Source organism: Coregonus clupeaformis, chromosome 17, assembly GCF_020615455.1.
Source record: "Coregonus clupeaformis isolate EN_2021a chromosome 17, ASM2061545v1, whole genome shotgun sequence".
NCBI classification, from domain to species: Eukaryota; Metazoa; Chordata; class Actinopteri; order Salmoniformes; family Salmonidae; genus Coregonus; species Coregonus clupeaformis.
In genome coordinates this window covers 11,870,345-11,898,180 of record NC_059208.1, presented here as the reverse complement: position 1 = coordinate 11,898,180, position 27,836 = coordinate 11,870,345, and the positions used below count along the sequence as shown (strand labels likewise).

Here is a 27,836-nt window from a genome sequence, read left to right as displayed (position 1 = left end):
GCTTAAAGAGAAAAATAAGCAAACATGTTTGGTGTTCGCCAAAAGCCATGTGGGAGACTCCCCAAACATATGGAAGAAGGTACTCTGGTCAGATGAGACTAAAATTGAGCTTTTTGGCCATCAAGGAAAACGCTACGTCTGGCGCAAACCCAACACCTCTCATCACCCCGAGAACCCCATCCCCACAGTGAAGCATGGTGGTGGCAGCATCATGCTGTGGGGATGTTTTTCATCGGCAGGGACTGGGAAACTGGTCAGAATTGAAGGAATGATGGATGGCGCTAAATACAGGGAAATTCTTGAGAGAAACCTGTTTCAGTCTTCCAGAGATTTGAGACTGGGACGGAGGTTCACCTTCCAGCAGGACAATGACCCTAAGCATACTGCTAAAGCAACACTCGAGTGGTTTAAGGGGAAACATTTAAATGTCTTGGAATGGCCTAGTCAAAGCCCAGACCTCAATCCAATTGAGAATCTGTGGTATAACTTAAAGATTGCTGTACACCAGCGGAACCCATCCAACTTGAAGGAGCTGGAGCAGTTTTGTCTTGACGAATGGGCAGAAATCTCAATTTTAATTCCAGGTTGAATGGCAACAAAATAGGAAAAATGCCAAGGGGGGTGAATATACAAGCCACTGTATATCAATTATGTGGAAACAATTCTTACTTTCTGGTAGTAACTTTGAAGGATTCAACACAGTGTAATGTATTCTCTCTGTGATGCTAACAGTGACTCAGCTGTCAATCTAACTATTATGTCCAGTAAAGAAATACAACAAATCCAAAATGACACCCTACTCCCTATATAGTGCACTACAACTGACCAAGGCCCTATACAACCCATATAGTACATTACTTTTGACCAGAGCCCTATCTTGAAAAGTGGTGCACTATATATTAGGATTAAAGTGCCATGTGTTGAAAAGCAGTGGGAATAAGGTTACATTTCAGACACAAACATCTACTCACCTAAGAAATTGTAATTAGATAGTTTAACTTACCACTCTCCTCTCGGCTTCTGTGTGTATGGGAGAGATGGTGTCTCTGATCATTACACATCTTATTGTGTGTGTGTGTGTGCCTGTGCAATCTCGTGTGTGTGTTTATGTTCCCAATCATAGTCAGATGCAGGGTTTTTCCAGTGCCCCAAGACTGATGCAGGGTTTTTCCATCGCCCCCAAGACTGATGCAGGGTTTTTCCAGCGCCCCAAACACACACACACACACCGACTGAACTATGCCTGCAGGTGGCGATGAAGTATCACCATGCAAATTCTCCGACTGTAAGGGATGATGAGCAATGCAAATCACTGACACAACACACACACACACACACACACAGGCAGGCAGTGGAAATAATTTATGAAAAGATCACCAGCGTTTTGCTGACGAAGGCATCTTGCTGCAGAAACTTTGGCGATTCACTTCCTGAACTGACTCATTTGAAATGGACTTGACCCCAACCCTGGTGGCTACATTCTTCTCTTATAGTCTAAATTGGAGCCCACCCCACCCTGATATGTAACACTGACACTCTTCTGTCACCTCTCTCTCCCTATCACCTCACCTCGCCTGTCACATCAACATATCCCAACCCCCGAGAGCCGTATCCTGGCAACAGCATAGCCATGGAGACCGGTGATGTCTTCGTAACCCTTGGAATCGCAAGAAATTATGTGTGTGTGTGTGTTCTAACCATAGTTGTTCGTGCTAGTTATAATGCCGGTTGGAGCTGAAGAGTGGGAAAGGAGCAGGCTATCAGCTGTTAATCATCTGTCCTGACCTTCTGTGACCTTCCCTTTCTGCAGCCGGTGGAAAAACAAAATTTTCCCTTTGGGGATCAATGAAGTACAGTGATTGATTCATTCACTCTCTCTCTCTTGTTCTCTTCCTCTCTACTCCCTTATCAGATAGAAGAGCGTAGAAGAGAGCTTAGAAGAGAGCGTAGAAAATAGTTCATGTTCACAGGTTCAGTGTGTCAATAGTCAATACTGCTACATGACAGTCACCCGCTGTCATTATGGAACAGTTAGAATGATGTGCTCTGTACAGACCCTGGGTCCAAAGTCCCAGTCAGTGGACAGATAGCTAGCTAGCTTTATAGATATGGGCAGATATCCAAGCACAATGCTAGTGTGTTTCTGTTTAGCAACATCACAATGACAAAAGAGTTGGCCAAAGAAACAAAAAGAGACTGGGGCCCAACCAGGCGTTCATTAATAACAATACATAGGATTTCTATAGTGATTTTTCTAAAAGCCATGTCATGAAGCAGTCTTGCTTTTGATCTATCTCCTCCTTTCTCTTCCTCTCTGCTTGTGAAAGCATTGCATTCCTCACTTTGAGTGACAGGGCCTAATGGTTGCACCAGTTAATTGTGATGACACTACACAGACACACTTCCAATTCACACATGCGTATAATACACACTTGTACATGTGTGAAATAGGACAAATATAAACACCCACCTAATTATGAATTATTATTACACACACATTGTGACTAGAAGTGGATTGCATATAGAATGGCTACCTCCTCTCAGTAACTAGGTGTCCTAGATGGGTGTCTCTCTCTCCCCCACCCATCTATCTTTCTGTCTATCTCTCCCCCACCCATCTCTCTCTCTGCCTTTCTGTCTCTCTCTCTCTCCCCCACCCATCTCTCTATCTGTCTATCTCTCCCCCACCATCTCTCTCTCTGCCTCTCTATCTGTCTCTCTCTCCCCCACCCATCTCTCTCTCTGCCTTTCTATCTGTCTCTCTCCCCCACCCATCTCTCTCTCTGCCTCTCTATCTGTCTCTCTCTCCCCCACCCATCTCTCTATCTGTCTCTCTCTCCCCCACCCATCTCTCTCTCTGCCTCTCTATCTGTCTCTCTCTCCCCCACCCATCTCTCTCTCTGCCTCTCTATCTGTCTCTCTCTCCCCCACCCATCTCTCTATCTGTCTCTCTCTCCCCCACCCATCTCTCTCTCTCTGCCTTTCTATCTGTCTCTCTCTCCCTCTCTTTCTTTCTCTCTCCGACTCACGTTTTGTCCTTCCAATTCAGACACTCTTTCACGTGGTGTATCTTTCCCTCTTTCTTCTATTCTCTCTCTTTCGCTCTGTCTTTTAATACCTTCATCTTTGTGACCTGCAGTAGCAGTCTGTGCTTGGTCGTGTCAACAAAGATTAAAACACAAACCTCACTTTCCAGCTTAAAATGTCTCTACTCGATACCTTTTCGGTAGCACAACAGGCCAATACATTGTCAAGCGGGCGGTGACGTGTGTTGGGGAGCAGAGGACATAAGATCACTCCTAGTTGAGTACGGGTGAGCGAGGAAGCGAAGCACAGTGAAGCCTGTTACACAAACAAGAAAGAAACATAACAAATGAACATAATTCTTATTCACAACAGTTTATTTTTTATACATTACCATATACATACAGTACAGTACATTAGGCTCAATACATATCTATTGGCATATACATTGTTGTGGTTGTTGTTGTTGTACAATTTGTTGTGTGAGGCAGAGTGACATAGTTTTAGGCCATTACAGTGTCTTAGTGCAGTACAGGTTGGGTGTTCCAGAAAGCAGTGTCATTAAGTTAGCCAGCTAACTTTAAAAACAGTCAGATATATATGTCTTAATTTTTCTGGTTCATTTTGAAAGCTAAACTTGAATATCTGTTGTTGGTTGTCAAGTCAATTACACCATGCTAATTTCAAATCTATATTTCTAGAAAATAAGTTATTTTAGAATATTTAGGACAGTTAGCTGGCTAATTCATTGATCCTGATTTCTGGAACAGTCCCCAGGTGGATGTTTAAACTCTAGAAGTCGTCTTGTACAATAGAACACATGCACTGGCATCTACATACTTAGATAGTTAGATAGCACACAAGAATATGTCAAGCACCGTCACAACAGAGCAACACTTGCAGGGGTGATACTGTTAATGTCTTGGCTTGGAACACTCTACGGGTATGTAGTGGTCAGGGTTGGGGTCAATTCCAATTCAATTCAGTCAATTAAGGAAGTAAACTGAAATTCCAAGTCCAATTTTCCTCAATGCTTCTTTATGACATAATTCAGTCTGAATTGACTGAATTTAAATGGATTTGAGCCCAACCCTGCTAGTGGTCAGGGTCTGACTAGAACTCATCACAGCTCTACTGGAAGCACTGCTAATAGAAGTACTGTACTACTAAAGTACTACTTTGTATTTACACATATTTACAGTCACAAATGGAGATTGTGTGTGTGTGTGTGTGTGTCTGTCCAAGACTAACGACAGAAACTGTGAAGAGAAGACGCCATATAATGTAGTTGTAACATACTGTACTTCAACCAACTACAGCGGATGCCCTGATGGTTAATATGATACTATCTTTTAAACTTCTCATTTCATTCACAACACAAGGTCATGTCCCCAACTATTTTCAGTCAGCATTAAAATAACTTAAATATGATTGTCTACAAACATGGATAAACTAAAGATTGTCATTGTGGCAACTTTAAGTATGTTGTTCCATCTCAGGAAGGGGGGGAGATAGGAGAGGATGATAGATGTGGTCTATATGACTTGGCAGCAGCTGTGAGGTGAAGGGGGACAGAGCAGACCCTCTTTGGGGCTCCTGTGTATATTGACTGACATAGTCTTATCACTGAGAGGCATCTGTAGCACTCTGTTCTTCAGGTTCCGGTGGTGCTCCCTGGCCAGGTCCAGCTCACTCAGCCTCAGTGTGCCCAAGGACGGGGCCTCGAACTGTGGGTCGGAGAGATGGTCAAGGGGGTGGTGCTGGAGGTGGTGGGTCCCTCCGGGCGACGGACCCCCCAGGAGAGAGACCTTATCCAGGCTGCCTGTAGAACCCCCCATACACATCCTCCACACTGGCTGGTCCTGGTGGTCCAAGCTCCCCCCCCTTACCCCTCCTCCCCCACCTGTCAGGCTGTGGAACTGGGAACTCAGGCATAGGCTCATCAGCTTCAGGCTCTCCACCAATCCGCTGGCTGCTTTGGCCGAGCCACACACCCCTAGTCCCGCCCCCATACCTGAGCCATCAGCAGAGGGGCTTTCTCTTCCTCTGTCTCCCCCACTCCCCCCTCTGTCTCCCCCACTCCCCCCTCTGTCTCCCCCACCACAGGCAAAGCTAGGTCTTCCTTGTCTTGGTCCTGTCGTGTCCCTGTCCGGTCTCCGCTGGCCCAGCTGGCTCACAGAGTCATTGTCATCTCTCCTCTCTGAGGTGGGAGACGCCATGGCAACCGTTGCCACCTTGGTAACCGTTGCTGGAGACGACACACCTGACAACGTCAACAACCCAGTATGGAGGCTGAGGAAAGCTTGTTCTGGCTTGAACCCACACTTCTTTCCTTCTATCTTTCCTTCCTTCTTCTCCTTGTCATCCTTCTCTACTTTCTCCTCCTCCTCTTCTTCCTCCACCTCCTCTTCCTCATCTCCTTCCTCCTCGTGTATCTGGTTGAGGACAGGTGCGCTCTTACGAGAAGTCAGTCGGTTAGAGACAGAGGAAGGGGAGGAAGAGGATGATGAAGATGAGGCAACGTTATGCCGGAGAACCACCTGAGAAGGGAGAACCGAGGGAGACGAATCCTCCTCTTCTTCCTCCTCATCTTCCTCCTCCTCATCTAGGCTGAAGAGGCTGGGGCTCCCTGGTTTAGAGGGGGTGGGCGAGGCCAGGGAGCCTAGCCTGAGGGGGATGGAGTGGGGCTTGACTGGAGGCCGGAGGCCCCTGTCCTGGTGCTCTCTGGATGAACCGACAGGAGGGAGTGTTGAAGGGAGTGCTTTGTGTGTAGTGTGTGTGTCATCAGCCTGGAGGGTCAGAGTGTGTGTGGGGTGTGTGTTATTGTCCAACCGTCTGTGGTTGAGTTCCAGTAGGGATGTTTTGGGTCGGGGTCCGTGGTGGACCAGGCTCTCAGCACTGCGGGCGGGGGACTGGGGGCCCCCTGGGTGGGAGATGGGGGTACCACCCAAACCGTCCCCCATGTCCTGGTGCACGTCCACTCTGGTAGGCCAAGACTGCCTGGAGAGGGTTAAGCAGAGAGAGGGAGCAGAGAGTTTTAACAACATAGAGGAAGGTTGGTATAACTTTTCTGTTTAGTTTGTTTGATTCGTTTTTGATTAGTTTAGTTTGTTAAATGAAGAATAAAGAAATACAGAATGTCCCCTTTAAGCTCATTGCTCTGTCCTTACATCCCCTAACACACAGCACACTGGGAAAGGAAGCACTGGTTAACATCTCTCCCTCCCTCCTCCCTTCCTCTCCCTCTCTCCACTTGTTTATTTGTTTATTTACTGTGGCAGCTACCTCCCTCTCTCCCTCTCTTTCTTTCCCTCTCTGTCTCTCCCCCACTTGGGCTGAGTGCAATGCAGACTGACAGAAACAGAGCCCACAACATTCTGCCCTTAGTCTGAGTGTGTGCATGCGTGTGTGAGTGTGTATGTGTTCATATTTACTGTACCTGAACTGGGCCTTGTGGCTGGGGCTGGACCATGTGTGGTTGTTCTGCTCTCTCTCCTGTTTCTCCCTCAGTATCCTCTCTGCTAGCAGGAAATATGTAGCTGTGATGTGGTTATACTGGTCAGACTCCAAGGCTCTAGAGAGAGAGGGGGAGTGAGCGGGAAAGAGAATGAGAAAGAGAGAGAGAGAGAGCGAGAGAGAGAGAGAGGACAAGTTTAGAACATACATCAGAACATACTTAACATACTAGATTACCATAACTACGAGCTATCCTCCCCAATCACACACACACACACACAAGCAGAATCCGACAAGCAGAACAGAAACAGCGATGACTGCTGTGAGTCCAACTGAGAATACAGGGGCAGGGAATCCATTTAACGCAACACCAGCTGCAGAGCAGGCTCTCAGAGGGCTGCTAATGACAAATAAACTGATGACGACAGTGGGGAAGCAATTTAGCGTCACGCCAGCTGGCAAAGTGATGCGAGAGGACAGCGATACAGGACAGTCACTAATAATGATCATTACCACCTAATGACAGGACTGTGTGAACAGAAATGGAAGGAGAGGCCTTCATAGAATTAGAGTACGTTCATTGTGTGTGTGTGTGTGAGAGTGTGTGCAAGTGTGTGTGTCTTACTCTGTGACGGTGTCCCTGTCTGCAATGCCACCTAGTGCCATTCGTTGAATGATACTGCTGTGCTCCTCCTCTGATAGGCTCCTGTATGACACCAGGGGCGTGGTCAGCTTGGTGGCAGGGGAGGGATCAACTCCCTGCAGCCAATCATGGCCCTGGATCAGCTCCACAGTGGCCCGCCTCTTAGGGTCTCTCTGCAGCATACAGTCAATCAGACTAGAGAGAGAGAAGGAGAGATGGAAAGATAGAGAGAGGAGAGAGAAGGAGTGAGGGAGATGAAGGTACAGTTAATTAATGATGGTAATTTAATTATTACATTTTGGTTACCATAGTAACTATAGAGGTTAAATAAAATCTTAATACAAGGCTTAAAGTGGAACTGACAGCATTTTAATTACTTTGCAGATATGAAACAAACAGACAATCATAATATCAGTAAAAAATATCAAATTCCCAGTTTATGCTTCAAAACCAACTTTATAAGAGGTTTTAAAAATAGGTTCTATTTGACTCAAAATTCCATGACGTACAATAAAGCATTGTTGGCAGAATAGATGGATGCAGTTCAATGCATGAATAATATATTTCACCAATACATTCCTTGGTAGTCCCAAAAATATTGATATCAGGTTGTAAATCACAACTGGCCTGGTACATTGTTTGCTGCCTCCACCCATTCGGGATGCACTGTTTCAGTTTCAATGACTCAATATTTTGAACAAAAACAAACAACTGTAACTAAGGCTGGGAATGTCAATACAATCAAACTAGCAAGGGCAATGATCACAAGTCAGTCATAACGTGGCTAATAGGCTAGCGCACATGTGTCAAACACAAGAGAATATAAATGAGTCAACATTTGAGTCATCTACTTTATGAAATTACAGCCTGAAGCGCTCACATCGGTGAATTCAACTTCATTTGAGCTGCTTTCGTGTGTCCCGTTTACAGCGCGCAGCGGAGGGAAAGTGTACAGACACATGCCACAGTCCTATCTAGGCTACTAAAATGTTGCAGTCTGGCTTTGGTTTTTAAAGCTTGACAATGAATAACCAAATAACAAAACCTGCAACAAAACACCATGCAAAGGAGAAACATGTAGGCCTATTACAGCAACATTTGAGCAGTAGGCTAGGCTGGCAACTAAAATACATTTTGAGTGCACCATACAGCAATGTTGCATTCAACCACACCGGTGATCCATGCAGTGCAAAAAAAGTAAAAACATGTTTTAAGTTTAAATGTTACAACAACCTACTGCTACGTTTTTGTTATTTGGAGTTAAATACTTTTTGATTAGGGTCGCACCATATTATGCACATCTGCAAGCATAGCAGCAAAGGCTGGACAAACATTATTTAGCTCTTCTTTTGATTTAATATGTTAAAATGCTATATACAGCATCATATAGGTGCACTGATTGAGTTTGACACCCCTGGGCTAGCGTATCTATTTATGTAGCTAGCTATTTATTTAGCAAGCTAAAAACATGGAGCCTAATGATATCTAGCTGCTGGGAGGATGTCATGTCATTGGAGAGTGGGTGAGTGACCGACTTTTTCCCCTCATATCGTTTTTCGGTAGCTACAGCTAGAGATGCAGGTTAGCTAGCAAGAAATGTGAATCATTTTGCTAGCTAGCTATGCTGAACTTGAACGACTGTTATCCACATTTAGCATATCTCTTAGTTGTCAATAATAATAATAATATGCCATTTAGCAGACGCTTTTATCCAAAGCGACTTACTCAATCAAATGTATTTGGCATGGATCAAATGGGTGGGCAGGCAAGTTCCCATTCAGTTGTCAAAACGTGGGTTGGGACAATCATGCATTGGCAGGCAAGCTGCAGAAGGACGAGCAGGCTACAATTCCCCATAGTTTATCAGTGCAATTTTGACGACCAACTAGCTGAAGCAGTTTGAGAGGGTTTATCTAATGTTCCCTCATTATATTTTAGTTCATCTCACTCTGGCTAGTTTTAGTTGTTGATCTTGGTGTTGTTGATGTGCATAGGTAACTGAGGGAGAGATAGCCTACCTTTACATGGTTGTTTGATCGAATAGGACTGTGAGTTCCCAAATGTAAGAGGACTCCTGTGGTATTTACATATTTGCAGAAATCCATTTAGGTGTATTTTGTGGCTTTTGGCAAATGCGTTCTAATGATCTAAAGTCGCGCTGTTGCTACTGCCTGTAAACACACAGTCCAGTTCAAAGTGAATGATGGCCAGAGTGGCAAATGGCTTATTTGCATATAGGCCTACTGTAGCTCTGATTGGCTGTGGCGCACCGGTCTGCGTAGACTCCGGTCCTGGACAAGACAATTGTTTTTATTAAGTTTTATTTACTGCAGTGTCTATTAATTGTCCAAACGCACGGCTGCTTTCCCACTCTATATTGCTATGAATTTTCACAAATGCCTTACTATAAATCATTCCCAAACATTAATTTATGAAAACTTGAAAATTACCATATCTAAGTGCTCACTTGTCCGAAAATATATTTTTTAAAAGGTGTCATATTCTTCGTGGGGATTTGAGTAAGATTTCATGTTGCTAAAAAGCTGTCAGTTCCACTTTAATAAATAGAGGCTTTGCATCTCGAATATGACTTCCCCTGATAAGGCTAGGCTAGCCTCCATGGTGATGGTGTGATATATATAATGGGGGCTAGCCTAGTCAGAAACCATCTGAACACACACACACACACACACACACACACACACACACACACACACACACACACACCACTGCAGAGAGCTGAGGTTCAATACAGCAGCAGCAGCAGCAGCAGAACAATGTTAAAAATAGATTAGCCTGATGTTTTAATGGAAGCATCAGAGATACACTCAACTTAACACAGCATTGGGGCTGGGGCTGGGGCTGGGACTGGGACTGGGACTGGGACTGGGACTGGGACTGGGACTGGGACTGGGACTGGGGTACTACTGCAGAGGCGTGACCAGGAGAGGAGAGATACTGTCTTTTTACACTATGCCTCTCTCTCCACAATCCCTCTCTCCTCTCGTCCCCTCTGCTCTCCTCTCCACTCTTGCTCTTCACACATCTATAGGCATGAAATATGCAGCAGCTACAGAGTACTTTCAAATGGAGTGCGTCTGTATGTGCATGTGTGACTCACTCTCTGCAGGCTGAGGAGATGTGTGATGGTACTGTGTATTTACAGTCCATGATCATGGTGAGGGTCTCACTGTCATTGGCCTCCTGAAAGGGTGGATGGCCACACACCAACATGAACAGAATCACCCCCAGACTCCAGATATCTAGAGAGAGAGAGAGAGAGAGAGAGAGAGAGAGAGAGAGAGAGAGAGAGAGAGAGAGAGAGAGAGAGAGAGAGAGAGAGAGAGAGAGAGAGAGAGAGAGAGAGAGAGAGAGAGAGAGAGAGAGAGAGAGAGAGATTAGCCCCTCTTATTGGTCCTTCATATACCTGGTGAAAGGTGTATAGCTACAGTAGATCATTTCACTTGTGAAACAGAGAATGAAAAACAGAGAAACAGAAAGAGAGCGGGAAAGAACGAGTGAGAGTAAGAAAGGCAGAGAGAGAAAAGAGAGAGAGACATGGTATTGTATGTTTTTTCCGCTTCATGATAATTTCACTGACCTACATAAGAACAACCTGCTCCCATTCAGAAGAAGCGTGAATCATCTGACCAGGACACTTCCATAAATACACACACTGGCCTAGGTCATCTGCCTGACCACACACACACACAGAGACACACACACATTAACGTTCCGCTCATGCATGGACCCATGCATGGATACACGCCCGCACACATAAGAACAACACACATGCAGGCACACACACACACACACACACAAAAAGTGGGTTTATGTTCATCCTTCAATGCCTCTAACACACATCTTCTTACAGTATATGGAACAGTTCTCTTAATCAGAACGACCATTAACAGAACAACTATCTCCACACACACACACACATACACACACACTGCAGTAAGAGAGGACAACAAACATTGCTATCGCCTGTTTTCACGTCACCAGGTATTGTTGCAACCGTGAACCCAATCCCTCATTATCTTGTCATAGGGCAAACAACTTCCTGGATAACTTTATTTATAAACCAGCTGGCTGAGAGTTTCTTGGATCCATATTTAAAGAGAGCTTGTCACAGTGTCTCTCTTATAAGCTGTAGATCTGCTATTAGTGAGAAAGCTGTGTGATGTAACACCCTCTGCATCCTCTATTACAGGCCTGGTGTTAAGATACAACCCTCTCTGCATAACAATCAGTGCCCCTACCATTTCCTTTGGCATCACTCACCCTCGGCCAGATGGGCTACATTCAGCAATCACAGCATTGGTGAGTGATACCAACAGCACACACACACACACACATAAACACACACCCATACCCCACACACACACACACAACAAGAGGCGTCAGCAACTATAAACACAAATCGGATCATCTGCTCAGCACAAAAGAGAAGGATAAAATAGAGCGCAAGATAGAAAAGAGAGGAGAAAATTGGCCCTACATCTCCACTCAGTCAGAAAAATGTAAAATGCTCCCTCTCTTTCTTCCTTTCTGGGTCTGAAGCCTTGGCCTCTGGGTGTAGGGGATGAATACTGATTCCCCTTGTCTCTCTCACTCTCTTTCTCCCCCTTTCAGTCTCTTCCCCTCCCCCTCTTCTTTTCCCTCTTCTTTTTCATTTTATTTCCATTACTTTTTCATTTAGTCCCCCAGTGAGGTGTCGCTACACCAGACGTGCTAGGAGAAACACATTATGGTGTAGTATTGATATTAGATTTGGGAGTTGTTATCTACCTCTTCTCCATTCAGAAGATAATAGCTACAGAGTGAGATATAGGGCGGATGGTAGCCTAGCGGTTAGAGAGGCGTGTGAGCAACCAGAGGGTTGACAGTTCGAATCCCGGGTCCGACGGGAAAAGTCTGGTGGGAAGTGAGCTGGCAACCGGAGGGTTGCTGGTATCAACTCCTAGATGCCATTGCCTGCCATTGTTCCCTTGAGCAAGGCACTTAGCCTCCCCGCACCTCTCAAAAAACTGTATATGGATCAGGGGTTGGAACTGGTTCAGGGAACAAAACAAAAACTACACTTGTCTGTCCAATGCATGTAAATAGCTGCCCGCTCCATAGCAAGCTGCTCTATCCGCACTGATTGGTGTAGTTATTTAATGTCAAGATAAATGTAAAAAAAATATATTTCAGAGGTATAAAAAGGAACAGAAAGGAACGATATAAACTGTTCCTTGTTTTTGGTTTCGAACCGGTTCAGAACTGTATTTTGCTGGTCGGAACAGCGGAATGGAACGAAAAAAAGTATGGTTTTGTTCCAACCCCTGCATGTTTATGTATGTGTGTCTTTCGGAGGGGTTGAGTTAAAAGCAAAACTAAAATGTAGGTTGGACCTTGTGTGCAATTGACCAATAAAGTGATCTTAACCTTAATTTCTTAATACTATAACCAGCTAAGGCGCTAACCTCTGCAACACCTCTGTCGTTAGTAGTCTGATAGCTGTGAAAGTGTCCCAGTTTGTCTGCCAAGCAGGGTTGGGGTCCATTCTATTGGGACCAATTCAGTCAATGCAGGAAGAAAACTGAAATTCCAATTCCACATTTTCAATTAGAAAAAAAATGGTATTGGAATTTCAGTATACTTCCTAACTGTATTGACTTTGAAATGGAATTGACCCAAAAGCCAACTGTATGTAAGGGTCATTATTAGCCTGGTTTGTTAGAGGATCTAGCAGTTCACCTGGGACAGATGGAGGACTGTATGCACTGTTCCCACTAGGAAGAACACACACTGGACTATGGATTCTGGAGAGTACAACACACACACACTTGCACACATACACACAAAGAAAGACAGAGAAAGAGCGAGAGAGAGAGAAAGAGCGAGAGCGAGAGAGCGAGAGAGCGAGAGAGAGAGAGAGAGAGAGAGAGAGAGAGAGAGAGAGAGAGAGAGAGAGAGAGAGAGAGAGAGAGAGAGAGAGAGAGAGAGAGAGAGAGAGAGAGAGAGAGAGATCACAGCACCACACAGAAAAGGCAGTCTGTCTCAAATCTATCTGAAGTAAAGATTGCAATATCAACCTGCCACTGTTGATAAATCACAATAAGCCAGTCTGAAATCAGTCCTGTCACACGTACATACTCCTACACACACCCTCCCTCCCCCTACCCCCAACACAAACACAGTTCCCCCAAAAGACACTCACCCACAGCAGGCGCGTCATATTCATCTCCCAGCAGTATCTCTGGAGCAGAGTAGGCCAGAGAGCCACAGGATGTGGCCAGGTTCTCCCCTGGCTGGAACTTGTTGCTGAAGCCAAAGTCAGTGAGCTTGACCAGGCCCTGCTTCTCAAAGAACACCACGTTCTCTGGCTTCAGGTCACGGTGCACCACGTGGAGCTGGTGGCAGTAGGAGATGGCATGGACGATCTGGGCAAAGTAACGCTTCGCCACCTGGAGGGAGGATAGAAGATATGCTTTAGTGATGATGATCATTATATTATGTTTTTATGGGTAGGGTGTTTACAATGCTGCTGTAGTCCTTTTTGATTACACACAAATGAATGATAGCAGGCACGGAAACAGGCAAGCACACAAACATGTGAGCACACACACACACACCCCTCCCCTCACCACCAAACACACACACTCCTCCACCCACCACACACCACACACCTCCTCTGTGAGTCCTCCGTCGTGCTTCATGATGCAGTCGTACATGTCCCCTCCATCACCCAGCTCCAGGATTAGGTAGAGCTTGGTCTGCGTGTCGATGACCTCATACAGACGCACCACGTTGGGGTGTTGCACCAGCTTCATACACCTGACCTCCTGGAACAGGTGAGCTCTGGCCACTGGGTCCAGTCTGGACTTATCGATCACCTTCACGGCTACCTGGAGTGGTAATTATTATTATTATCATGGTCATCATCATCATCATCGCTGTCATCAGCAGCAGTGGCTTCATCATGTTCTTCATCAGAATCATCATCATCCTCATAATTCTCCTAGAACAGATAGCCTATGACTACAAGGTCCAGTCTGAACTTAAGTGTCACCTTGATATGGAATAATAATTACAGGATTGCTTGCCAATCAATTACTTTACATTAATCAATCAATTAACTGCCAGGTGAAAAATAAAAAAAACTGTAGTATTCCCTCCGGACCCCCAGAATTGCAGTATCTTCCCACAGGAAAGACCAGGTAGACAGACAAGCTACCTTTTCTCCCGTGAAGACGTGGCGTGCTAGTTTGACCACGGCAAAGTGTCCTCGTCCCAACGTCTTGTCCAGGTCGTAGAGCCCGGCTATCTTCCCATCGTGACCCCTCTTGAACCCTGCCATGGCTGCTGGGGATTGGGATGAAGTTTGCCCTATACGCTGATATAAGATCAGTTTAGCATTTTACCCCCTAATGGTGAAAGTCTGAATAGTGGGGAGGGTGAACTGATCCTAGATCTGTGCCTACGGGAGAGCTCTACCGCTGTATGATGAATTTGGCTTTAGATTCTGATCTTAGATCAGTCTTCTGCTAGTGAACTGGAACTCATGGTGCAGTCTGCGTTCCAGCCCTGTGAGAGAGAGAGAAAGTGGGGTTGAGGGGAGAGAGGGAGGAAGGGGGGTGGGAAGAGAGAGAAAGGAAGATAGGGGAGAAAGACAGGTAGAGTTGATAATATTCACACACATAGGAACCATTCCAACCACCATAGAAAGGGTTTAGGAACACACACACACGCATGCACACACGCACGCACCTGTCTGATTATACAATACTTCCTCCAGATGGACGTAATGTTCCTCTTACGGGAATCACTGCTCTGGTGCCAAGAACCACAGAGACATGACCAAACTGTTTCCAAGAACATTCCTAAAAGGTGACTATTCAGGTGTGTCTGTGTGTGTGCGAGTATCCACCTTTTTGCTTTCACATTCTCAGATCAGTTCAGATTAAATGGACAAGGGAATAAAGGACATTTCAGACTACTGCACCCTAACCCTGCCCTGCCTAGGGCAAGGCTACCTCAACGTGAGGACACATTCCAACCAGCAATATGGCAGGCAGGGTGTTGTATAACTGTTCCAGTAGTGTGTATTGATTACCCTGTCAGCACAACTGTGACACACTGTACTATGAAGGGTCAAGGTCTATATTTCCAATAGACACTTCAACCACTCTCCACAATGTCAGCAAATCTATACTGAACAAAAATATAAATGCAACATGCAACAATTTCAAAGATTTTTCATATAAGGAAATCAGTCAATTGAATTGATCCAGAGGATCCCAAACATGCTCAATGGGTGACATGTCTGCTGAGTATGCAGGCCATGGAAGAACTGGGACATCTTCAGCTTCCAGGAATTGTGAACATATCCTTCAAACTGGGGCCGTGCATTATCTTGCTGAAACATGAGGTGATGGCGGTGGATGAATGGCATGACAATGGGCCTCAGGATCTCGTCACGGTATCTCTGTGCACTGAAATTGCCATCGATAAAATGCAATTGTGTTTGTTTTCCGTAGCTTATGCCTGCCCATACCATAACCTCACCTCCACCATGGGGCACTCTGCTCACAACATGACATCAGCAAACCGCTCGCCCACACGACACCATACACGTGGTTTGCGGTTCTGAGGACGGATGGACTTACTGCCAAATTCTCTAAAACGACGTTGTTAGAGAAATGAACATTCAATTATCTGGCAACAGCTCTGGTGGACATTCCTGCAATCAGCATGCCAATTGCACGCTCCCTCAAAACTTGAGACATCTGTGGCATTATGCTGTGTGACAAAACTGCACATTTTAGAGAGGCCTTTTATTTTCCCCAGCACAAGGTGCACCTGTGTAATGATCTTGCTGTTTAATCAGCTTCTTGATATGCCACACATGTCAGGTGGATGGAGTATCTTGGCAAAGGAAAAATGCTCACTAACAGGGATGTAAACAAATGTGTGCACCTCATTTGAGAGAAATAAGCTTTTTGTGCTTATGGAATATTTCTGGGATCTTTTACTTCAGCTCATGAAACATGGGACCAACACTTTACATGTTGCGTTTATATTTTTTGTTCAGTGTATAATAACTGCATTATATCATTATTAATAATTATTTATAACTAATATTTAATAATTATTGTTATTGTTTTTCTTATTATTATTTAAGTAGGATATGGCAGAAGAAAATCAGTGACCCTGGACTGGTATTACAAAGCTGACAAACAACAACTGCAGAACCCAAGCTACTATTTTTGGAACACTAAATAATTGAGATAAGTGACTATATTTTGGGGACAAAATAGCTGGCCTCCCTGTAGGCTATCTGAGTGTGCCACTCTGCCAAGGGGTCTGGACCTTTATGGCACAGTGTTCATGCCAACACAGGACAGCGCCTGTGTCAACCCTTTCTTCCTCATCCAGAATGTGACAGGCTGTCAAAGCTATATGGTGAATGTTATTTGTTACCGACAAAGAAACCCGCAACGAAGATATATGGTGAATGTTATTTGTTACCGACAATGAAACCCGCAACGAAGCCATGGCTTTTCAATGCATTGGCGAGGTAGGCAAGCGCAGTGTTGATACACAAATAAAGGTACACTATCATTTTAACAGCCTACAGTATAGGCTGCTAGGCTTGTTCAGCCGATACAAACATAAGGTCGCCACTAAATGCAAATACATAAAAATCCTATAGGCTACCTGTGTGTGGACGGTTACGGTATTAAGTTGACTTACCGCGCTGCGGTGAGTTGCAATGTAGGCTATTCCTGACCTTCCCGCTGCGTTCATTCGTTATAGGTAATTAAATGCAGACTGCCTTGAAGAACAACCGTCTGCTATAGGCTACTAGGCTGTACAATATGCTATGATAACATCAGTCTTCAGCCTTGTCAATGGCATTAGGTTTAGTTAGATTGAGCACTGAAAATAACTGCGGCTATTTCAAAGCTTCTGTGTGTGAATCTGATAGAGCCAGCAATTCTCTCTCGCTCTCTTCTTCGGGGCGCATCGGTCCCAGTCATCTCTGACGTCAGAAGTACGTAAACCAGCAAACATCAACAACACATAAACCACACCAGATGTATTTCTGTTTTTAAATTGACACACACACAAACGACATATCGAAGAAAAACTCGAGCACCCGCATATCAATGCAAATAACCACAAAATGGGAAACTACTAGCCCAAGACACTGTAATCATTGAAGAGGAGCTTTATGCCGGTGCAGTGTGTGAGTATGTGTAGAGAGAAAGAGCAGGGAGGAAGAAGTGTCATTCATTCAACATCTTCACTCCCAACATTCCAGTCCTGGCCATCATTGTGCCAGAGGAACCATGGTGATAAAGTCAACATTGCAGAGGAGCCTCACCTATGGGTTGGTCTTACTGGGACACTCCATGTCCTGTTCTGCTCTCCTCACTCACTCACTCACTCACTCACTCACTCACTCACTCACTCACTCACTCACACACTCACTCACTCACACACACACTTTTAACTATCCTTGTGTAGACCTAAAATTGATATCCATTCAAAATCCTATTTTCCCTGACCCAAATCCTCCCCCTAATTGTAACCCTAAACCTAACTCCTAAATAGCCTTTGTCCTTGTGGAGACCTGGGAAATGTCCCCACAAAGGAGATTTCATTTGTTTTACTATCCTTATTGGGACTTTGGGGGAAATCCAGTACCCACAAGGATAGTCATAAGTGCACGCGCACACACACGTTCTGCTGCTCTCTCTGTTCTATTCTCAACATAATAACAGATGTAGATGAATGACCTTTGGAGAAAACTAGGTGTTATTGCAACAACTTTATAGTTGTAATAACATTACTTTTTTTGTATTGGTCGAGTACACATATTTTGCAAATGTTATCACAGGTGCAGCGAAATTCCTATGTTCCTAGCTCCAACAGTGCAGTAATACCTAACAATACAAAACAATACACACAAATCCTAAAAATAAAGGAAATACAAACATTTTCAGATTTTCATGTAGATTTAAGTCCAAACTGTAACTCGGACACTCAGGAATATTCAGTTTTCTTGGTGAGCAACTCCAGTGTATATATGGCCTTGTGTTTTAGGTTATTGTCCTGCTGAAATGTGAATTCATCTCCCAGTGTCTGGTGGAAAGCAGACTGAACCAGGTTTATCTCTAAGATTTTGCCTGTGCTCTGCTCCATTCTGTTTCTTTTTTATCCTGAAAAACTCCCCAGTCCTTAACGATAACAAGCATACCCATAACATGTTGCAGCCACCACTGTGCTTGAAAATATGGAGAGTGGTACTCAGTAATGTGTTGTATTGGATTTGCCCCAAACATATCACTTTGTATTCAGGACAAAAAGTTTATTGCTTTGCCACATTTTTTGCAGTATTACTTTAGTGCCTTGTTGCAAACAGGATGCATGTTTTAGAAGTTATATTCTGTAGAGGCTTCCTTTTTTTCACTATGTCAATTAGGTTAGTATTGTGGAGTAACTACAATGTTGTTGATCCATCCTCAGTTTTCTCCTTTCACAGCCATCAAACTAACTGTTTTAAAGTCACCATTGGCTTCATGGTGAAGTCTCTGAGCGGTTTCCTTCCTCTCGGGCAACTGAGTTAGGGAGGATGCCTGTATCTTTGTAGTGACTGGGTGTAATTAATAACTTCACCATGCTCAATGTGTCACGGTTTACTAAGCCAGAACCCAGAAGCAGACCAGGACAAGGTAAGTGGTGTCAAAGGTGAGTGTTTATTTAACTGATCCACGAGTGCTGCTGAATAATCCAGGGAACAGAGCGGGCGGCGTGGATGAGTTGTTGAGGGTGCAGTAGTTGGTCCAATGATGGCTCGGCAGCCGCCGACCATCAGGCAGAGGTTGGGTGAAGGTTCCGGACGAGTGATGTTCATGGCTAACGATCCGGCAGGGAATGGATGTTAGGCCAGAGCCTAAGAAGGGTGATGATCAGGACCAGGTGTGCAGATTGCTGAATGGGATGCAGGTGCGGAAATCAAGAGAGCTCCCGCCCTAGCACGTTGCCCGGCAACCAGGCAGGGAGCGTTCCAGAACCCTCGGGAAACTGGAGATCACGAGCAGAAAAACTAGTACACAGACAGGACCCGACTCAGACTGCCGGGATCGTTACAGTACCCCCCCCTCCGACGAACGCCACCGGGGCGGACTCCCGGAGCGCCAGGATGGAGGCGGTAGAAGTCACGAATGAGGTCAGCATCTAGGATCTGTCGCCGCGAATCCAACTCCTCTCTTCAGGACCATACCCCTCCCAGTCCACGAGATACTGGAAACCCCGCCCCGCCGTCTGGAATCCATGATGCGTCGCACCGTGTAGGCAGGACCACCTCCGATCATCCGAGGAGGAGGAGGAGGAGGCGGAGGAGGCAACAGAGGACTGAGGGAAAACAGGCTTGAGGCAGGAGACATGAAAGGTGGGATGGACTCTGAGCGTCCTCGGTAGTTTGAGTCGAACTGCCACCGGATTGATCACCTTCTCCACCACAAACGGACCAATGAACTTCGGCAACAACTTCCTAGACTCAGTCCGTAGAAGGAAGATCCCGTGTGGCCAACCAGACCCTATCTCCGATGGTATAGGTGGGAGCGGGGATCCGGCGACGATTCGCCTGGAGCTGATACCGGTCCGAAACTCTAAGGAGTGCCTTTCTGGCCCGATGCCAGGTCCGGTGGCAACGACGAATATGGGCCTGAACAGAAGGCACTGAGAGCTCCTTCTCCTGAGAAGGGAACAAGGGAGGTTGGTAGCCATACAGGCACTGGAAGGGAGACATCCCAGTGGCAGATGTAGGGAGAGTATTGTGGGCATACTCAACCCAAGGCAACTGAGAGACCCAGGAGGTGGGGTTGGAAGAGACCAGGCAGCGTAGCGTGGATTCCATCTTCTGGTTGGCTCTCTCCGCCTGACCATTAGATTGGGGGTGAAAACCAGATGTGAGACTGACTGTAGCTCCAATGGCCAAACAGAAGGACTTCCAGACAGCAGAGGTAAACTGAGGGCCACGGTCGGAAACGATATCACTGGGCAAACCGTGGACCCTGAAAACCTCCCTAACCAGGACTCTCGGACGTCTCCGAGGCAGAGGGAAGCTTGGCAATTGGCACAAAGTGGGCGAACTTGCTGAATCTGTCCACGATAGTCAGAACGACCGTGTTCCCCTCAGAAGCGGGCAACCCAGTGACAAAGTCCAGGGCCAGATGCGACCATGGTCGCCGGGGAATAGGAAGGGGGTGAAGTAGTCCAGAGCTGGGCCGATTGGTACTCTTATTCTGCGCACACACTGGACAGGCAGCAACAAAACCCCGAGTATCCTCGGCCATGGCAGGCCACCAAAACGTCGGCGAAGAAACGCCATCGTCCGAGCCACGCCAGGGTGACAAGCCATCTTGCTGGCGTGGGACCATTTGAGGACAGCAGGACGAACCGACTCAGGCACAAACAACCGACCGGGTGGACCGTTACCGGGACCGGGCTGCGTCCGAAGGGCCGCCATCACCTCCTCCTCAATCTTCCACATAACTGCTCCCACGACGCAGTTCCGGGGAGAATTGTCTCGGTCTTGGACCCACTCTCTTCCGTCTTGGAGAACATCCGGGACAAGGCGTCCGCCTTGCCGTTCTTAGATCCAGGTCGGAACGTCAGGGAAAAAATTGAATCGTCCGAAAAACAACGCCCACCTGGCCTGACGGGAGTTGAGACGTCTAGCCGATTGCACGTAAGCAAGATTCTTGTGGTCAGTCCAGACAATAAACGGTTGCTCCGCCCCTCCAACCAGTGGCGCCACTCCTCCAAGGCAAGTTTCACCGCGAGAAGCTCCCGGTTACCCACATCGTAATTCCTCTCCGCAGGCGAAAGGCGACGAGAGTAGTAGGCGCAGGGATGGAGTTTACTGTCCGTGGAGCATCGCTGCGACAGGATGGCGCCAACTCCCACATCAGACGCGTCCACTTCAACGACGTAACTGACGGGCCGTGTCCGGTTGAGAGAGAATCGGTGCGTTGGTGAATCGCCTCTTCAAATCCAGAAACGCTCGATCCGCCTCCGGATTCCACTTGAAGGTCCTGATACTGGAAGTCAAGGCAGTTAACGGAGCGGCCACACGGCTGTAATCCCGGATGAATCTGCGGTAGAAATTCGCAAACCCCAAAAATCTCTGGAGCAGCAATCTCGTACCGGGCTGGGCCCATTCCAGAACCGCTCTAACCTTCTCCTGGTCCATCCTAATCTCTCCCCTGGAGATGATGTACCCGAGAAAGGATGTCGTGTGGGCGTGAAACTCGCACTTCTCGGCCTTCACGAACAGGCGATTCTCCAACAATCGCTGCAGAACCTGCCGGACATGCTGGACGTGGTCGGAAGGTTCCTTCGAGAAGATCAGAATGTCATCCAGGTAAACAAACACAAAGAGACCGATCATATCTCTCAGGACGTCGTTTCACCATACTCTGGAATACCGCTGGAGCATTGGTCAGTCCAAACGGCATCACCTGATACTCGAAGTGACCCATCGGTGTATTGAAACCCGTCAACCACTCGTCCCCCTCTCTGATCCGGACCATGTGATACGCATTGCGTAGGTCTAGCTTGGTGAACACCGTAGCACCCTGTAAGGAGTCGAAGGCAGAACTCATCAAGGGCAGGGGATACTTGTTCTTGACCGTGATGTCATTCAACCCCCGATAATCAATACACGGTCGAAGAGAGCCATCCTTCTTACCCACAAAGAAGAATCCTGCCCCCCAGGGGTGATGCCGAGGGACGAACGAGACCAGCAGCTAGGGACTCCTTGATGTAGGTCTCCAAAGCCTCACGTTCAGGTCGGGAGATACTGTATAACCTTCCCTTGGGGTAGACAGCTCCAGGGAACAGGTTGATGGCACAATCATATGGTCGGTGGGGAGGGAGTGACAGAGCCTTCTGCTTACTGAACACTTCCCCCAAATCGTGATATGTCTCGGGAACCAGGGACAAATCTGGGGGTTTAGCCTCAATCACCTGACTGGGAACCGAATGGGGACAGGCAGTCTTGAGACAGTTAGCATGACAATCAAGGCTCCAACTCGTTACCTTGCCCGTCACCCAATCGAACGTGGGATTGTGTTCCTTCAGCCAGGGGTATCCAAGGACCAGAGGAACATGGGAAGACGGCAGAATGAAGAATGAAATCATCTCAGAATGATTCCCCGACAACAGCATCTTAACCGGTTCAGTCCTCATCGTGATACGTGCCAGACTACTGCCGTCCAGAGTGGTAGCTTCAATGGCTTCCCGGCAATTGCTCCTTGGAAAGCCCCAGCTGTTCCACCAACTCGGCATCAAGAAAGCTTCCATCGGCACCTGAATCGACAAAAGCGTTAATCGCTAAGCTCTGATTCCTGTTCATAAGGGTAGCCGGGAAACGGGGTCTGACAGAGGTATTGAGAGGTCGAAACTGGCTCGCTAAAAGTCCTCCCAACTTTAGCGAGCCGCGCAGTTTGACGACCGCCGGGAACCAGTGGCGAGGTAATGTCCCGAACCACCACAGTAGAGGCAACAGTTAGTCCTACGTCTGTGTTGGCGCTCCTCCTTGGTTAACCCGTGCCGCCCCACTTGCATGGGTTCAGAATCGGGAGACAGGACCTCTCCACTAATCCTGTGTGGTGGACGATGATCGACGTATTCTGGTCCAATCCCCGGCCCGACTGGAACCTGAGAAGCTGATCGGTTGGGACGGGACCCATTGCTTCTCCCTCCTTCGCTCTCGGACTCGATTATCCACCCGAATAGACAAGGCTACCAAGCTGTCCAGGTCACTAGGCTCCGGATAGGAGATCAACTCATCCTTGAGCTGCTCCGACAGACCCTGGTAAAAGGCCGCTTGCAGAGACTCCTCATTCCACCCACTCTCCACAGCCAACGTCTTGAACTCGATCACGAAGTCGGCCACGCTGCGAGTTCCTTGGCGAAGCGAAAACAGGCGCCTAGCTGCGTCCCTCCCTCGGACGGAATGGTCGAAGAGCTTCCTCATCTCGGCCGTGAACCCCTGGTATGAAGCCATGCAGGGATCCTGTCGTTCCCAAACGGCTGAAGCCCACTCCAGCGCTCGACCACGCAGCAACTCAATCACAAAGGCTATCCTAGCTTTGTCTGTGGCATAAGAGTAGGGCTGTAGATCGAACACTAATCCACACTGCATAAGGAAGGAACGGCATCTTCCCAGCTCCCCCTCATATTTATCCGGCGTCGGAACCTTGGGCTCACGGAAGGACACAGCTCCAGAAGCGGCAGGCGAGATGGGTGAAACCGGTAGTGGATCCTCCACCGGAAACTTGCGCTGGTTCTGGACCTCCGTCAGACCGGTAGAAAGGTTCCGAACTGACAACGCGATCTCCTGTAGTACCGTGCTATGATGGCCCAACATCTTCTCCTGATGGGTAATGGCATGGCGAACAGAGTCCAGGTCCGCTGGGTTCATTACTGGCCGGATCGTTCTGTCACGGTTTACTAAGCCAGAACCCAGAAGCAGACCAGGACAAGGTAAGTGGTGTCAAAGGTGAGTGTTTATTTAACTGATCCACGAGTGCTGCTGAATAATCCAGGGAACAGAGCGGGCGGCGTGGATGAGTTGTTGAGGGTGCAGTAGTTGGTCCAATGATGGCTCGGCAGCCGCCGACCATCAGGCAGAGGTTGGGTGAAGGTTCCGGACGAGTGATGTTCATGGCTAACGATCCGGCAGGGAATGGATGTTAGGCCAGAGCCTAAGAAGGGTGATGATCAGGACCAGGTGTGCAGATTGCTGAATGGGATGCAGGTGCGGAAATCAAGAGAGCTCCCGCCTAGCACGTTGCCCGGCAACCAGGCAGGGAGCGTTCCAGAACCCTCGGGAAACTGGAGATCACGAGCAGAAAAACTAGTACACAGACAGGACCCGACTCAGACTGCCGGGATCGTTACACAATGGGACATTCAAAGTCTGCGTTTATTATTTTTACCCATCTACCAATAGGTGCCCTTCTCTGCGAGGCATTGGTAAACCTCCCAGGTCTTTGTGGTTGAATCTGTTTGAAATTCACTGCTTGACTGAGGGACCTTACAGATAATTGTATGTGTGGGGTACAGAGATGAGGTAGTCATTCAAACGTCATGTTAAACACTATTAGAGTCCATTCAACGTATTATGTGACTTGTTAATCAATTACTACTGAACTTATTTAGGCTTGCCATAACAAAGGGGTTGAATACTTATTGACTGAAGACATTTCAGCTTTTCATTTTAAACATTTAAAAAAACATAATACCACTGACATTATGGGGTATTGTGTGTAGGCCAGTGACAAAAAAATCTCAATTTAATACTATCAATTGAATTTACCACAGGTGGACTCCAATTAAGTTATAGAAACATCTCAGGATTATCAATGGAAAAAAGGATGCACCTGAGCTCAATTTCGAGTCTCATAGCAAAGGGTCTGAATACTTATGTAAATAAGGTATAAACCTGTTTTCGCTTCGTCATTATGGGGTTGTGTGTGTAGATCGATGAGGAGAAAATATAATTGAATCAATTTTAGAATAAGGCTGTAATGTAACGTGGAAAAAGGGAAGGGGTCTGAATACTTTCCGAATGCACTGTATGATGTGAAATTTAAAATGGGACTCTCACATATTTGTTAAGACAAAGCAAACACCCATGGAAAAGAGTATGCGCTCGATTTCCCTTGTTCGTGTGGGGTGTGAATACTTTCTGAAGGCACTGTGCCTTTCATTCGGAAAGTATTCAGACCCCTTGACTTTTTCCACATTTTATTACATTACAGCCTTATTCTAAAATTGATTCAATAAAAAAAATTCCTCATCAATCTACACATTTGGAAAGGCACACACCTGTCTATATAACGTCCCACAGTTGGTATTGCATGTCAGAGCAAAAACCAAGCCACGAGGTCGAAGGAATTGTCCGTAGAGCTCCGAGACAGGATTGTGTCGAGGCACAGATCTGGGGAAGGGTACCGAAAAATGTCTGCAGCATTGAAGGTCCCCAAGAACACAGTGGTCTCCATCAAGAAGTTTGGAACCACCAAGTGTCTTCCTAGAGCTGGTCGCGCGTCCAAACTGAGCAATCGGGAGAGAAGGGACTTGGTCAGGGAGGTGACCAAGAACCCAATGGTCACTCTGACAGAGCTCCAGAGTTCCTTTGTGGAGATGGGAGAACCTTGCAGAAGGACAACCATCTCTGTAGAACCACCAATCAGGGCTTTATGGTAGAGTGGCCAGACGGAAGCCACACCTCAGTAAAAGGCACATGACAGCCCGCTTGGAGTTTGCCAAAAGTCACCTAAAGACTCTCAAACAAGATTCTCTGCTGATGAAACCAAGATTGAACTTTTTGGCCTAATGCCAAGCGTCACGTCTGGAGGAAACCTGGCACTATCCCTACGGTGAAGCATGGTGGTGGCAGCATCATGCTGTGGGGATGCTTTTCAGCGGCAGGGACTGGTAGACTAGTCAGGTTTGAGGTGAAAGTTAAACAGAGCAAAGTACAGAGAGATCGTTGATGAAAACCTGCTCCAGAGTGCTCAGGACCTCAGACTGGGGCGAAGATTCACCTTCCAACAGGACAACGACCCTAAGCACACAGCCAAGACAAAGCAGGAGTGGCTTCGGGACAAGTCTCTGAATGTCCTTGAGTGGCCGAGCCAGAGCCCGGACTTGAACCCGATCTAACATCTTTGGAGAGACCTGAAAATAGTTGTGCAGCGACGCTCCCCATCTAACCTGACAGAGCTTGAGAAGATCTGCAAAGAAGAATGGGAGAAACTCCCCAAATACAGGTGTGCCAAGCTTGTAGCGTCACACTCAAGAAGACTCGAGGCTGTAATCACTGCCAAAGGTGCTTCAACAAAGTACTGAGTATATGTATATGATGGTGTGTATAGACATTATGGACAGTATATGAATAGAAACGGTATGTACATCAGTAGTTATATATGATGAGCCTTGATTAGAATACAGTATGTACATATAAAGTGGGTGAAACAGTATGTAAATATTATTAAAGTGACCAGTGTTCAATGACTGTGTACATAGGGCAGCTGTCTATAAGGTGCAGGGTAGAGTACCGGGTGGAAGCCGGCTAGTAACAGTGATGAAGTTCAGGACAGGGTACTGGGCGGAGGCTGGCTAGTGGTGACTACTTAACAGTCTGATGGCCTGAAGATAAAAGCTGTTTTTCAGACTCTCGGTCCCAGCTTTGATGCCCCTGTACTGTCTCCGCCTTCTAGATGGTAGTTGGGTGAACAGGCCGTGGCTTGGGTGGCTGAGGTCCTTGATGATCTTCTTGGCCTTCCTGTGACATCGGGTGCTGTAGATGTCCTGAAGGGCAGATACAGCCCGACAGGATGCTCTCAATGGTGCATCTGTAGAAGTTTGTGAGGGTTTTATGTGCCAAGACACATTTCTTCAGCCTCCTGAGGTGGAAGAAGCGATGCTGCCCCTTCTTCACCACACTGTCTGTGTGGATGGACCATTTCAGGTTGTCAGTGACGTGCACGGCGAGTAACTTAAAGCTTTTCACCCTCTCCACTGCGGCCACGTCAATGTGGATATGGGCGTGCTCCCTCTGCTGTCTCCTGAAGTCCACAATCAGCTCCTTCGTTTTGTTGACTTTGAGGGAGAGGTTATTTTCCTGGCACCACTCCGCCAGGGCCCTCACCTCCTCCCTGTTGGCTGTCTCGTTCTTGTTGGTAATCAGGCCTATCACTGTTGTGTCTTCTGCAAACTTGATGATTGAGTTGGAGACGAGCGTGGCCACACAGTCATGGGTAAACAGGGAGTACAGGAGGGGCTGAGCACGCACCCTTGTGGGGCCCCAATGTTGAGGATCAGCGTAGCGGAGGTGTTGTTGCCTACCTTCACCATCTGGGGTTGGCCCGTCAGGAAGTCCAGGACCCAGTTGCACAGGGCAGGGTTCAGACCCAGGGCCTCGAGCTTAGTGATGAGCTTGTAGGGCACTATGGTGTTGAAGGCAGATCTGTAGTCGATGAACAGCATTCTTACATAGGTATTCCTCTTTTCTAGATGGGATAGGGCAGTGTGCTGTGCCATGGCGATTGCGTCATCCATGGATCTGTTGAGGCGGTATGCAAATTGTAATGGTCTAGGGTTTCGGGTAAGGTGGAGGTGATATGATCCTTAACTAGCCTCTCAAAGCACTTCATGATGACAGAAGTGAGTGCTACAGGGCGATAGTCTTTTAGTTCAGTTACCTTCACTTTCTTGGGTACAGGAACAATGGTGGGCATCTTGAAGCAAGCGTGGACAACAGACTGGGATTGGGAGAGATTGAATATGTCCTTAAAAACTCCAGCCAGCTGGTCTGCACATGCTCTGAGGACGCGGCTTGGGATGCCATCAGGGCCAGCAGCCTTGCGAGGGTTAACACGTTTAAATGTCTTACTCACGTAGGCCATGGAGAATGAGAGCTCACAGTTCTCATGAGCGGCGGTGGCCCATGGCGGTGGCACTGTGTTTTCCTCGAAGCGGTCGAAGGTGTTTAGCTTGTCTGGGAGCAAGGCATCGGTGTCCGCGACGTGGCTGGTTTTCTCTTTATATCTGTGATTGTCTGGAGTCCCTGCCACATACGTCTCATGTCTGAGCCGTTGAATTGCGACTCCACTTTGTCTCTATGCTGACATTTTGCCTG

General features: G+C 47.0%; 1 protein-coding gene across 1 annotated transcript; it reads right to left on the bottom strand.

Annotated features, from left to right (window-relative positions):
* Positions 1 to 3,380: 3,380 nt before the first annotated feature.
* Positions 3,381 to 17,126, bottom strand: LOC121585785 (SNF-related serine/threonine-protein kinase). The gene is made up of 9 exons (XM_041902083.2): positions 16,865 to 17,126; positions 14,346 to 14,695; positions 13,798 to 14,016; positions 13,329 to 13,575; positions 10,245 to 10,386; positions 7,106 to 7,318; positions 6,464 to 6,598; positions 5,105 to 6,024; positions 3,381 to 5,071 (listed from the first exon to the last, which is right to left on the bottom strand). Exons 2-9 carry the CDS (start codon positions 14,466 to 14,468, stop codon positions 4,560 to 4,562), a joined length of 2,511 nt encoding a protein of 836 aa, XP_041758017.1. The 5' UTR covers positions 14,469 to 14,695; positions 16,865 to 17,126; the 3' UTR covers positions 3,381 to 4,559.
* Positions 17,127 to 27,836: the final 10,710 nt, after the last annotated feature.

Coding starts and splice junctions, on each gene's coding strand:
- LOC121585785 (XM_041902083.2), bottom strand. CDS start 14,468: ATGGCAGGGTTCAAGAGGGGTCACGATGGGAAGATAGCCGGGCTCTAC. Junction 13,576..13,797: donor ACGGAGGACTCACAGAGGAG/GTGTGTGGTGTG, acceptor TCCTCCCTCCAG/GTGGCGAAGCGTTACTTTGC. Junction 7,319..10,244: donor ATCTCCTCAGCCTGCAGAGA/GTGAGTCACACA, acceptor CTCTCTCTCTAG/TCTGATTGACTGTATGCTGC.